The sequence below is a fragment of the Ammospiza nelsoni genome, chromosome 26 (genome assembly GCF_027579445.1).
Source record: "Ammospiza nelsoni isolate bAmmNel1 chromosome 26, bAmmNel1.pri, whole genome shotgun sequence".
Lineage (NCBI taxonomy): Eukaryota > Metazoa > Chordata > Aves > Passeriformes > Passerellidae > Ammospiza > Ammospiza nelsoni.
The window spans coordinates 2,985,270-2,997,724 of record NC_080658.1 but is presented as its reverse complement, the minus strand read 5'-3'; the positions used below and the strand labels follow the sequence as shown (position 1 = coordinate 2,997,724).

The window sequence follows — 12,455 nt, the reverse complement described above, 5'->3', positions numbered from 1 at the left end:
CTTATTGCCGTTCTGCCTGAAAACCCCGTTAAGGAGCTGCTCGTGTTATTTGCATCAGCTGAGGCTGTACCCTGCACCCACAAAATGGTCCCTCCCCGCCCAGCACACAGGCAGCCTGTTTCCTGGGCTCCCAGCCTGCTAATCCTAATTACTTACGGGCTTCAAGCTGAGTTTGACTCACTGCATCTTATTGATTTTTCCCAGGGCTGCAAAAAGAGGAGGGAAAAGGTTGTGTGCTGACGGGGCTGGATTTTGCCCTTGCTCTTTGTCTGAGTGTCAGCTCCAACTTGCGATCCTGCTGCACCTGCGACACAGACGTTTGTTGGATGCTTTTTGTGTGATGTGAGGCTGGGGGAGAGTGACCAGCAGTGTCCTTGTGAGGGTGGCCAGGGGCAGTGGAGCTCCGTGGCCAGGCTTGGAGAAGCAGCAGTGAGCAGAATGTGATGCTGTTCTTGGTTCTGTGTGGGTTCAGGGCTGGTAATTTTAGTGGTTTTGTTATTATCAGTGTTAATTCTGCTGGGGAGGGAGAGTGGCCCCTGGCTGCTGGCAGGGATGGGGCTGGCACCTCCCTGTGGGCAGCAGTGCCGCTTCTGTGTGTGTGCTGTGCACATCTGCAGGCTGCTGTGCACTCTCTTTCCTCTGATAAGATTTCCTTTTGGGTGCCCAAGGGCAGCCAAGCCAGGAACATGGATGTTGTTAGCCTGGCACATCAGTCAGGTGCCCATGTTGGGGTGCTTGTCCCCCATAGAGCAAACTGGCCCCAGCCAAGTCCCGTGGATCAATTTAATTTTTCTAATAGTTTGAAACACAATCTTTTCTCTGAAATGTCTTTCCCTGTCTCTCTGGAACGTGTAACACTACTCGGGATATTTATCTGGAGTACTTGTCAGGCAAAGCAGGCTTGAAAGACAAACTAAAGTCCAACCTCAGAGCTTGCTTTTCACTCTGTGGCCTCAGATATGGAGGAAATATTAAATACCCACTAAATCTTCAGTTTGGAATGGGCTCGCTGATGTTCCCCATGCTGCTCCGGGGGGGTAATGTGGTGTTTTCATGGTGATTCCAGCCCTCTCAGGACTTCTGGGGTGACAGTGTGGGGAGCCTGGCCCCACTGAGCTGCTGGGTTTGGCTTTGGGGTTCCTTTGGCAGATGGTGGGACTGAGCTTTCCCCGTGCTTGTTTTGGGTGGATTTCCCTGTACATGCAGCAGTTGTTTTTATTACTGGGGCTTGCTCCAAGCAATGTCCTGGGGGACACATCTGTCCCTTGGTTGCAACGCTGGGATGGGGGCACAGGGGGCTCTGACCTCCTCCAACAGCCTCAGCCTCCCCTTCAGAGTATTTTTAGACCAAGCTGTCATCTAATCTTGACCTCCAGGATGATGTGGGCTAAAAAATATCACTGTGTCTCCAGCATCAAGCCGAGGATGTAATTCACAAATCTCTTCAGTCCATTTTTAATTATGCCTCACCTTGCTGCAGCAATGAACTGCTAACGAGTGTTTTGGGCAAATGTGAACTTTTTTTTTTGAAGTTTCTCAGTGCTGATGTTCCTGGCAGGTGCTGGCGGCACCGAGGCTTTGATGGCTTGTTTCAGCACCCACCTGATGTCCCTGAGCTTGTAATGACTGCAGGGGCTGGGGATTTAGCAGATTGCTTTATTTTTTTGTGCCTTTCCTGAGCGGGATGTTGGAAGGAGTGGGCTGGCTGCTCCCACTCTCCTCCTGAGTGATTATATTAGCATGGCCTGGGTAGGAGTGGCGGAAATTACAATGAAATACTAGAGGTGGGAAATAAAAATCTAATTAGAAAATGAGGACAGACGTGTGTCATCTCCCAAACTCTAAGCAGGACCATCCTGGCCATGGGGCAGCTGTGGTTGCAGGGGGTTGTGTGCTTCAGCTGGGGAGCTGTGCTCAGAGAATAATTCTGGCAGTAGAGGGGAAGAGAAGGACTTTGGTCCTCTTGGGAGGGGAAATATTGAGGTGGATTGGGGTTTGAAAGCCCTTTTGGTGCCCCAGGACTTGCCCTCCTGAAGTTTAAGTTGTACCCTTGGGGCAATTCCCCTTTTCCCCCTACCCAAGCAAAGCTGGGACCGGATGAGGCTCAAGTGGTTTCACTGCTTAGGGGGGTTTTGGGGACAGCTGTGGCACTGTCACACGCATTTTGGGTGTCACCACGGTGGTCTGTGTGCTCTTGGGGACAGCTGTGCCACTGTCACACGCATTTTGGGTGTCACCATGGTGGTCTGTGTGCTCTTGGGGACAGCTGTGCCACTGTCACACGCATTTTGGGTGTCACCATGGTGGTCTGTGTGCTCTTGGGGACAGCTGTGCCACTGTCACATGCATTTTGGGTGTCACTATGGTGGTCTGGGATGGCCCAGCAGGGATGGCCACTGGTTCTGCCACTGACCTACCAGATAGCCCTGGAAGTGTCACTTACCCTCTCTGAACCTGGCTGTCTTCTCGTGGGTCTCCTTGGCTCTCTGGGGACTCAGTGCCAGCCCAGCCCCAGCTGTGTGAGGGAGGCACCTGCCTTCAGGTGCTTCAATAATAGAAATCATTAATTTTCACTGCTAATGGAAGAAACGCTGCACTATGAAAAATGTGCGTTGGCTTGGAGGCAATTCAAAAGGCTGGTGGAGACGGGAGCCCCTAATTTGTTCCAAATTGGTTATTTCACTGGAATGGTGAGAAAGCATCAATCTGAGGAGCTTTTCTCCCTTTTCATTTCTGTCAGCCGTTCCTCAGCTGTAATGAATTGGACTTGGCTGCAATTTTTACAATTTAAACGGTGCCCAGAATAAAGGCTGAACTGATGGGGGGGCTCTGGTGCACTCCTGAGCTCTCCATCTCTCAGGGGGACCCAGGGAGGGGTGGGCTGGGGAGCCCAGATGAGGTTCAGTGTTTGCCACCTCTCTTCTGCTGCCTCCAGTCAGGATGAGCCCAAATCCCTCTCGAGCTCCTGTTGGTGGGGTCTTGGTTGGTTTGCCATGGCCTGGCAGCACTGCTGGCTGTGACACAGGGGACACTGAGCTGGCTGGGGTCTCTGCTGGGGGAGGCATCCCTAAATGCTGCTTTTACAGATCATTACCCGGCAAATGGGGAGCATTGGGAATTAAAATCCAAAGGGAGTTGGGCTTAATGTTTGTGGACAAGGGAGGAAAAAATGCTTGATAGAGCAAGACTGAGATCCAGTTTTGCTCCTCAGCAGCTGCTTTTGATACCAGTGCTGTGGGGTGAAGTTCCCTGTAGCTCCTGGGGAGAAAGATGCAGCCAAGCTGCCTCCCAAGGACCAGGTGCATGGACTGGAGGAAGCCCAGGCAGCGAGATCACCCTGTCCCTGCTTCTGCTCCTTGACAAAAGGGCTTTGCCCTTCTCAGCTGCTGCTCAGAGGAGCCTCAGCCTGGAGCTGGGGTCGCCGGCGGGGAGAGATGAGCATGTTCACTCCCCCTTCCCCTGCCCAGCTCAGTAATCCTGTTGTGGCCATGTCCAGAGTTTGCAGGAATGTCATCTGAGTTTATTTCAAGGCTTGTTCCCTGCCAGCTGCAGTCACGCAGCTGAAGGTTGTGACAAAGCTGTGCAGGGGAGCGAGGCACGAGGCTGCGTTCTGCAAGCTGGCAGTGCCTGTGGGCTGTGTGGGGGCCACCATGTCACCAAACTGGGGGGCTTCTTCTCCAGTAGCACCCCATGGTTCCCTGCTTACAGCCCACTGCCCATCCAAGCCCCTCCACAAGGATCTGAGCGTGCTGGAGCCAGTCTTTGTGCCCACAGTGGTGCTGGAAGAGAAGGAACACCCCCCTGAGCTGTGCAGGAGAGTTGGGACAAAGCTGGGGTCCCCCAGTGTGTGTCCCATCCCCTCCTCTGCATGGGAACACCTTCTCCTCCCCACATCCCTTCCAGTGTCAGCACATCCTGCAGGCCCTGTCCCTGCCAGATCCGCCCGTCCAGGCACCAGCCCGGGGGCTGCAGGAGTATTTTTAATTTGGCTGAGCTGACACGGTGCCGGGTGCTCTCTCCCACACGAGACAGCGGCTCCTCGCAGCCTCCCCCCTCCAGCACTCGCGGCAGGGACCGAACTGAGCTGTCACCACCTGCGGGTGGGTGCGAGGGATGCAGCTCCCGTGAGTCCTCCCTCCCTCCCCTGCATGCTCCCCGCTCATTTTGGGGGCTGGCACGGCGGGGATTTGGGTGCAGAGGGTGAGCAGGGATGGGCTCTTTGGGGTCAGCAGCTCTGGGAACACCAGCACCTCTGCTGCGGGAACAGCGTGCGTCATTTCCCCGAGCCTGACTGGCTTAGAGCAGGGATGGAAAAAAAATCTCATAAATATCTTTGGACTCGGGGATTTAAACATTTTTTTTTTGGGTTTGGTCTCTTCTGTTCAGCTTATAGAAGGAATAAGAAACCCTCAGGGAACCTGTCCATGGATGTGGGACTGGAGTGCAGGAAAGGGTGCCTGGAGCATCCCAGTGGGAGCTGCTGTGGCTGCCCGAGGTGTGGGATGCCAATGGAAACTGGGACTCAGATGGAAACTGTGGCTCATGGCTGCTGCCACCCTCGAGCCGTGGGGATGATGGATGTGCTGGTGCTCTGGGCACCTGCCCACCCAGCTCGGGAAAAACAGCCACAATTGGCTCCAGCCAAGGCTGCTGCTGCTGTGTGCAGTTAAACAGGAGTATCTCCACTCCAGTTCCTTTAGGAAAGACGTCTGACATCCGGCAGCGTTGTGAGGGCAGAGGGTCAGGGACATCCTGCAAATGCTGCCCAAAATTCGTGTTCAGTTGAGGCTTCCAGCAGGAATGGGTTTGCAGGGGAGAAGGAGTCAGTGGTTTGAGCCTTGCCTCTTGCACAGGGCAGGCAGAACAAGCGTGTTCTCCTCTGGAGTCCATTGGTCCCGTGGATTTTACTGCAGGGACTCCATGGAGGAATTGGGAAGTGGAGTTGGTTCCAACCATTTCTAATTTGGGGTCGCTGACCTTTGCTGTCCTGCTCTGGGTGCTGGGAATGGGACCAGGCGATGCTGCAGGCTCCTAAAAACTCATTTAAAAGGCTCAATCCTCTTTTCTCCCGGCATTAGCACAAGAATAAATCGGGTGTGTTTTCACCCCAGGAGCCGGCTCTGGTTTCACCACCTCCAGCTCTCATTAACCCTGGGCTGACACTTCGGCAAGAATGTCCCCAGCACAGGAAGAGCCTCTTGCCCCAGGATATGTGGAGGAGCCTCAAGAGAGGAATTAACCGGGGGCCACCAGACCCCCCTGGTGCAGAGCCAGCTGGAGCCAGGTACAATCAGCTCCTAATCCAGGCAAATTCCGGTGGGCCACGTCCCTCCTCGTGGCCCAATTCCACACCGAGTCTGGGTGGGAGCATCCTTCAGCTCCCAGGCACAGGATATGTGCTGGGAAACCAGGAGCCAGGTTCCCATCAGGAGTCCCAAAGCACACTGGTGCCCCTTGGGATTTCAGTGTTCTCAGGAGTTTTGTTTGGGGAAAGCAAATGTGGCACAAAATTCTCTTTCTGGAAGTAGTCGAGGCTCTAAATTTCACCATTTATTGCTAAAATAAAGCTTTTGGGATGTAGGGAACCCCTCTGCTCGTTAGGGAGCTCTGGGACAAGGGGCAGTCTTTCAGCTCCAGCCCTGCAGCCATGGACCAGGAGTGCAGCTAAGCAGGAACACCTTGTGGCATTCCCTAAAGGGCTTGGACTTGGATCCTGCCAAACCTCCGTGTCCACGGCTGGGTGCTGCTCTGCCCACAACTTGCAGAACACCTCCAAACCCCAGAAATACTCATCCTGGCTGGCTGCAAACCCTCCTGCAGCTCACCCTGTGCCCAGCTCTCAGCTGAGAGACCCAGGCTAGGATCCCCCTGATGGGCACCACTCCTTGCACTTGGGGGGAAGCGATCCCGGGCAGGTGAGCATGGGGCAGGCACAGGGACCCCGTCCCCAGGACCCACTGTCCCCACCACATCCAGTGTCCCCACTGCATCCAGTGTCCCCGTGCCCTGATCACCACGTCCAGTGTCCTCACCATGTCCACTGTCCCTGTGGCCCGACCACCACGTCCAGTGTCCCCATGACCCAGCCGCCACCTCGTCCGCTGTCCCCATGGCCCAGCCACCACATGCGGTGTCCCCGTGGCTCGGATACCATGTCCAGTGTCCCTGTGGCCCGGCCACCACCACATCCGCTGGCCCCACGGCCTGGCCACCACCACGTCCACTGTCCCCGTGGCCGCTGCAGCCACCACGTCCGCTGTCCCCGTGTCCCGGCCACGGCCGCGGGGCCTTGCCCATGCCGGTCACCGCTAGTGGCCACTGCCGCCGTGAGCAGCCGGGAGCAGCCGTGAGGCAGACGGTGCTGGCTGCAAGATGGCGGCTCCCGTGCTCCGCTGAGGCGGGCGCCCGCCGCAGGCTTTGTTCCCGCAGCCGCCGCGCTCGGGGCCGCGGGGGCTGCGGGGCCGCCCCACGAACGCCCCGCTGCTTCTTTTTGTTTTATTTTTGGATTTTGCGTTGCTTGGCTGGGTTTGGGTTTTTTCGGTCCGTTGTTTTGTTTTTGGTGTGTGTGTTTCTTTTTTTTTTACAATTTTTTTTTCCTATTTAAAATCTGGGAAGTTTGCGAGCCCCCCCAGCCCAAAGCTTATGGCAGCTTTTCCATGGTACGTATGGAGGGGCGGGTGAGCGGGGTGGGCACGCAGGGCTGGGCTGGGCGCTGGGGCTGCTCCGCTCACCCTCCCGGGATGATGCTCCGGGGACAAGGCTCAGCTTGTCCTCCCACAACCAAACCCTCATCCTGCCCAAACTTGCAGGCTGCTGGGGGAACCGGAGTGTGCCCCCCATGCCGAGCTGCTGCCGAGCCCCCCGGGATGCGCAGTGCTGCTTTCACCCGTGGGCAGCAGCAGCAGCAGCAGCGAGGGGCGCTGGGCTGGTGCCAGAGCTGCGGGAATTGGGTGCTGTGGGAAGAGGTGCCACGGAGCTCTGCTCCATCCCAACCCCCGCCCCGGCCTCCTGCATCCCACACGCTAATTGCTGCTCTTTTTTCTTTTCTTTCCAAGGCAGCGGCTTCTGCCGGAGCAAGTGCTGGGGAGGGGGGGCTGTGGGGATGGCTTGGGAGGCAATGGGGTCAGTGACAGGGAAAGAGCGCAGGAATGCTCCCCCTGGGGCCATGCAGGGATGGATGGGGTCGCTGTACCAGGCTAACTTGCAGGTCACTCCAAGCCCACCTGCCAGCATTGTGCAGGGCACTGGCTCTGTGGGGATGGGTGTTGTGGTCTTGTTCTAACTCCTGAATTGTGAAGGTTCCTTCTCCCTGCCCCCACAGCAGTGGCTCTAGTTTGGGGGCTAGTTCTTCAGAAAAACCCCAAGTTCCTCATCGGTGGACTGATGGTATTCCCCAGTTTTCTTGCTGCTCAGTGTCCACGTTCTTTCTTTTTCCCTCTGCATTTTGGTTCTCCCCCTTCCCCATGCAGCTCTGGGTTCTTCCCCCCTCCTCTCACCAACACCTTTATCAAGGCTCAGTTTGGATTTTCAGTCCGGTTCTATGGAGAAATGTGAGTTCAGACTGAGCGGGCCTGAAGTGCAGGGAGGAGGTCAAGTGAGTGGTTAAACCCTTCAGATCCTGGTTTGGTTACATCTTTAAGTGCTTTGCAGCCTCTAGCTCAGTAGATATTTGTGAGCTTGGCCTGGAGTGGAGTGTGTAACCCCCTGGAAGGGACACTGGGATGCCACTGAGCGTGCAGAGCATGGCTGTGCTGCCAAGGGTCTTGCCACAGCTTTGGCAATTCCCTGGAGGAGGGACGAGGCAGGCAGGACTCAGAGCACACATGTGCACACCAGCACGTGTGTCTGGGCTAGCTCCCAGTCACCCTTGTTCTGCTCCAGGGCCCTGGCACTCACTGCCAACCCTCCTCTTGGGCTGAACACTCTTTTTTGGGTGTTTCATCCCCTCTGAGCCTTCCTCACCTTCCCAGTGCCAGCACAGTGGGTAAGGCTGCTCCTAGGGGAAGCCTGTGGGTGTTCCTGTGCTGGTGGGACCATTTGTGTGTGTGCCAGTCCCACCAGTGACACCGAGAGCTTCTGCTGGTGCTGATGAGGAGCTTGATGGGATCCCCATGTGTGGTGCTGGGGCTGCTGTCACCACTGCTGTCACCGTGCCACTGTCGCTTGTGCCACCACAGCCAAGCCCCAGCTGAGGTTGGCAGGGCCCTAATCCCATTTCCCTTGTGTCTCTTTCATCTCCAGTCAGACCAGGAGAGTGGTAATAGACCTTCTTACTAAATTAAATGCGCACACTGCTCCTGGAGGCACGGTGTGCTTCAACCCTAGCTGATTTCCCAGCCACAGCAGCATGGTGCCTCCGGGGAAAAAGCCAGCTGGGGAAACTTCCAATTCCAACAAAAAGTGCAAACGCTATTTCAATGAGCACTGGAAGGAGGAGTTCACCTGGCTGGAGTTTGACTATGAGAGGAAGCTCATGTTTTGCGCGGAGTGCCGGCAGGCCCTGGTGAAGAACAAGCACGGGAAAGCGGAGAACGCTTTCACCGTGGGCACCGACAACTTCCAGCGGCACGCCCTGCTGCGCCACGTCACCTCGGGTGCCCACCGCCAGGCGCTGGCCGTCAACCGCCAGCAGCTGGCCTTCGACACCCCCAGTGCTGGCCACCCCGAGCTGCGCTCGCTCATCAAGGTGGAGGTGAACCCGGCCAAGGTGGCCGTCCTCACCACGGTCTACTGGATGGCCAAGGAGGAGATGCCCGATGAGAAGTGCTCCTCCCTGCTGAGCTTGCAGAAGTTCAACCTGTGCCAGGCGCTGCTGGCGTCAGAGCACAGCGAGTTCTACCACCCTGGCAGCGTCAGGGAGATGCAGGTGTGTAAGGGTGGGTAGGGGGTTGCCAGCTGGGTGGTCGCTGCACCTGGCAGGGCAGGGATGGTGCCTGTCCCCACTGAGCTCCCTGAGCTTTGCAGGATGAGTGCTAATTGTCTCAGGAGTTCAATTAGCACAAGAGCACTGTGGCTTTTGCCTTTTTTTGCCCTAAACTGAGTGATCAGGAAGATCAAGTAGCCGGAGAGTTTAAGAGGAATTTCTGAATTTTACCAACACTTCATGCCTGCTAAAATCAAATTAAATTTTTAGTGAGGCTTGGCTGTTTGCCAGGCTTTCAGCTCTCTGCAGAGCCTTATTTTGCTACTGATAGACTAAACCCACTAATTAGGTTTCCCAGCCTGTGGTGATCCTTGCAGCACTCACACACACAGAGGAAGTTTTCCCTCCGAACTGGGGAGTTTGCCTGAAATGGGGGAAGTGTGAGTAAATGAGTAAAGATCGAAAAAACGTTGCCATTTTGCTGCTGCTCCTGCCCCTGCTGTGCCAGTGAAGTGGAACTGCTGGAGTTGAATGGGGCAGGTGAGTTCCTGGTGTCAGTGCCAGCATAGATATGGGCTTGGGAATGGGATGCTGGGGGCTTGAGTGGTCAGTGATGCTTGCTGGTGATGCTGTGTCCTGCTATATCTCTGGGGCTCTGGCCCCAAGCTCAGGACAGGAACCCCCAAGCTCTCAGCAGCTTCCCATGGTGCTTGAGCTGCCAAACAGGAGCAGGAGGAGAAAGCTTGTTAGGGAAAAAGAAAGTGATTTCCAGCCTCTGTGTGCAAGGGCTTTTCCCTGGCTCGGGGCTCTTGTGCTGCAGGAGCCTGTGGGTGGGAGCCCACCCGCTCACTCTGTGCCAAGTGCTGCTCATCTCCCACTGCCTCTGAATCTCATTTGTGTTTCTCTCTCCCTCCCTGCACCCCTCCTTCCACTGGCCCAGGCAGCCATTGCCAAAGTCCTCCACAACGAGGACAGGCACAGGATCAAAGCCTCGCCGTTCATTGGGCTGGTGGTGGACGAGACAGTGGACGTCCTGGAGCACCGCAGCCTCGCCGTGTTCACCACCACTGTCTCCCCCTGCAACGGGCAGACCTCCATCACCTTCCTGGGCAGCTTCGAGCTGCCTGCAGGGGAGGCCTCCACGGTGGCAGGCAAGGTGGGCGAGGTGATGCGCTCCTTTGGCATCCCCAGCATGAAGCTCACCTGGCTCAGCGCTGACAGTGCCTCGCTGGTGGCCGAGCGGCTCAGCGGGGTGGGGACGGCGCTGGGCTCGCTCTGCCCGCTTCTCACTGAGGTGCACTGCCTATCCCACGGCACCTCCCTGCTGCTGGCCGAGAGCATCAGCACCATCGAGTACCTCCAGAAGTATGAGACCACTGTGGATGCTGTGTATAGGCTCTACTCCAGCTTCCAGGGGGAAGGGGAGAGCCTGCAGGAGCTGCGGAGGGTCCTGGACCTCTGTGAGATAGACCTTGGGAGCCCCAAAGCCATCCACTGGACCTCTATCTTCCCAGCTGTAGAAGCCATTGACTCCTCGTGGCCCACGCTGGTGCTGCTGCTGGAGAGCCAGGCAGAGTGCTCACCCGTGGCTCGTGGCCTCTGCGAAGAGCTCAAGAAGTTCCAGTTTGTGGCCTTCACCAAGATCCTTCTGGATGTCCTCCCCATCTTCCAGAAGCTCAGTCGTTTCTTCCAGATCGAGGATTTTGACCTCTCCATCTTGAAGCCCATAGTCTCAGCCACGGCCACCACGCTGCAGGCCCAGCAGAGCACCAGTGGCCAGAACCTCCAGGAGTTCCTCAGAGAGATGAACAAGCACCCACAGGATGGCCGGGAGGGCGAGAGCCGCCTCTACTACAAGGGTGTGGAGCTTGCCAACTGCTCCCAGGTGCACCTGAAACACTTTGAGCACCTGAAGGACAGCTACCTGGAGAAGGTACGGGGCAACCTGCTGGACAGGTTCCCCAGCAGCGTCCTGGAGGCCATCAGCTCCTTCTCTGCCATCTTCAACCCCAAGTGCTACCCGCAGTCTCTGGAGGACATTGGCAGCTATGGGGTGAGCGAGCTGAATTTCCTGCTGCGGGTGTACTCGCGGGTGGTGGTGAGCGAGAGGGCCCTGAGCGACTTTCCCCTCTTCAAGCGCATCGTCTTCAGCCTCAGCCAGCTCTCCTTCAAGGACCTGTGTGTCAAGCTGGTCTACAGCAGCTCTGAGATGCACGAGCTCTTCCCAGACTTCGCTGTCCTGGCCGCTATAGCCCTGGCCTTGCCGCTGGGCTCGGTGCTGGCCGAGAAGATCCGCCGGGGCCGGGAGCTGCTGCAGCGCGGCCGCTCGCGCCTCGCCAGGGACCAGGGGCTCTCTGACCTCATGAAGATCGCCATCGACGGGCCAGCCATCAGCGAGTTCAACTTTGCCTTGGCCATCGAGTGCTACGAGAGCATGAGGGAGTCTGGGTTCATCGTGGCGCAGGTGAAGTGAGCGTGGCTGGTTTGGAGCCCTTGGGGCAGCCCCCAGGGCCAGCTCAGCGCCGCCTTTCCACGTCACTGGGCACTGCTGGAGCTGGGCAGCTGCGCTGGATGGTGACCTGCTCCGTGCTGGGAAGAGAAAACAGGATCCTCGTGCCCCAAACCTCTGTTTGAATCGCCCAGAATTCAGAATCCCGAGGCCACCCGAGATCCCGAATTGCGACGAGTTTTTTCCAAGGGTTTGTCATCATTTTGTTTTGGGGAGAGGAAGGCAAAGCTCTTGAGCTCAAATGTCACGTTGCCTTTGCACAGAGATACCCGGCAGCTTTTGCTTAATTCTCTGCAAAAATATGGGATTTTTGTTATTCTGGAGCCTGGAGAGTGAATGCAGAAAAGGCAGCACATCCTCCGAGCTCTGCGCCGACCCCAACATGCCTGGCGGTGTCGTGTTGGTGTTCCTTGCACACAGCACAGGGTATTTTTAGCAGTGGCATCAAGTCATGATCATTTCAAGAGCAAGAGATTTAGGGAATGATATTGTAATGGCTGAGGAAATGTTAACTTTAAATGCATCATTGTGTACATATCTGTATGTGTGTATATATATATATATATAAATATACATATATAAATATCTATATTAAAAAGGTCTATCTTAATTTTCCTAAAGTTTAAAGATATCTAAAAGGCCTTTTTTTTTTTTTTTTGCAAGGACAGAATAAATTATGAGGAGGGGTCCAAAAACAATCAATAGCTAATTCTTGTTCTTTCCAACACGTCCTCACCTCTCCAAGTTCCCCTTGCACCATGATCTCTTGGCAACCTGCAGTCTGGGAGAAAGTCCTTCAACACCTGCTTTGGGGCCAGCTGGAGGTGTTCAGCTCATATTTCTGCTCTGAAGTGTTACTGTCTGTCCTGAGGTGAGCAGAGCTGTTGGTGCCTGCAGCAGCCTGGAGCTCAGAGCCCTCTGCCCACAGGTCTGGGGTGCTGCTGGTGTGTTCCAGTGTGACTGGGCTTTGCTGGTTTTCACTTGGAGGGCTGTTTCCTTCACTTCAGACTGGTTCTAATCAGCAATAAACCCAGTGCAGCAGCATGAAGCATTACCTGAATTGAATCCTGAGAGCCAGGTCCT

At 55.9% G+C, this 12,455-nt stretch overlaps 2 protein-coding genes across 3 annotated transcripts in view; both read left to right on the top strand.

The window, feature by feature from the left end:
- Positions 1–12,455, top strand: part of ZNF385C (zinc finger protein 385C) — a 70,380-nt gene that overhangs the window by 40,309 nt on the left and 17,616 nt on the right.
- Positions 6,616–11,928, top strand: C26H17orf113 (chromosome 26 C17orf113 homolog). 2 transcript variants are annotated; one of them, XM_059489201.1, is made up of 3 exons: positions 6,616–6,659; positions 8,242–8,866; positions 9,804–11,928. In XM_059489201.1, the coding sequence occupies exons 2-3, from the start codon at positions 8,348–8,350 to the stop codon at positions 11,334–11,336; spliced, it is 2,052 nt and encodes a 683-aa protein (XP_059345184.1). In that variant the 5' UTR covers positions 6,616–6,659; positions 8,242–8,347; the 3' UTR covers positions 11,337–11,928. The 2 variants fall into 2 exon arrangements, with proteins under 2 accessions (XP_059345184.1, XP_059345185.1); XM_059489202.1 differs by lacking the exon at positions 6,616–6,659 and having other exon boundaries at positions 7,726–8,866.

Excerpts from the sequence above, each read along its gene's own strand:
- C26H17orf113 (XM_059489201.1), top strand. The coding sequence starts at position 8,348 with ATGGTGCCTCCGGGGAAAAAGCCAGCTGGGGAAACTTCCAATTCCAAC. Across the intron at positions 8,867-9,803 it reads GCAGCGTCAGGGAGATGCAG|GCAGCCATTGCCAAAGTCCT; the intron begins GTGTGTAAGGGT and ends CCACTGGCCCAG.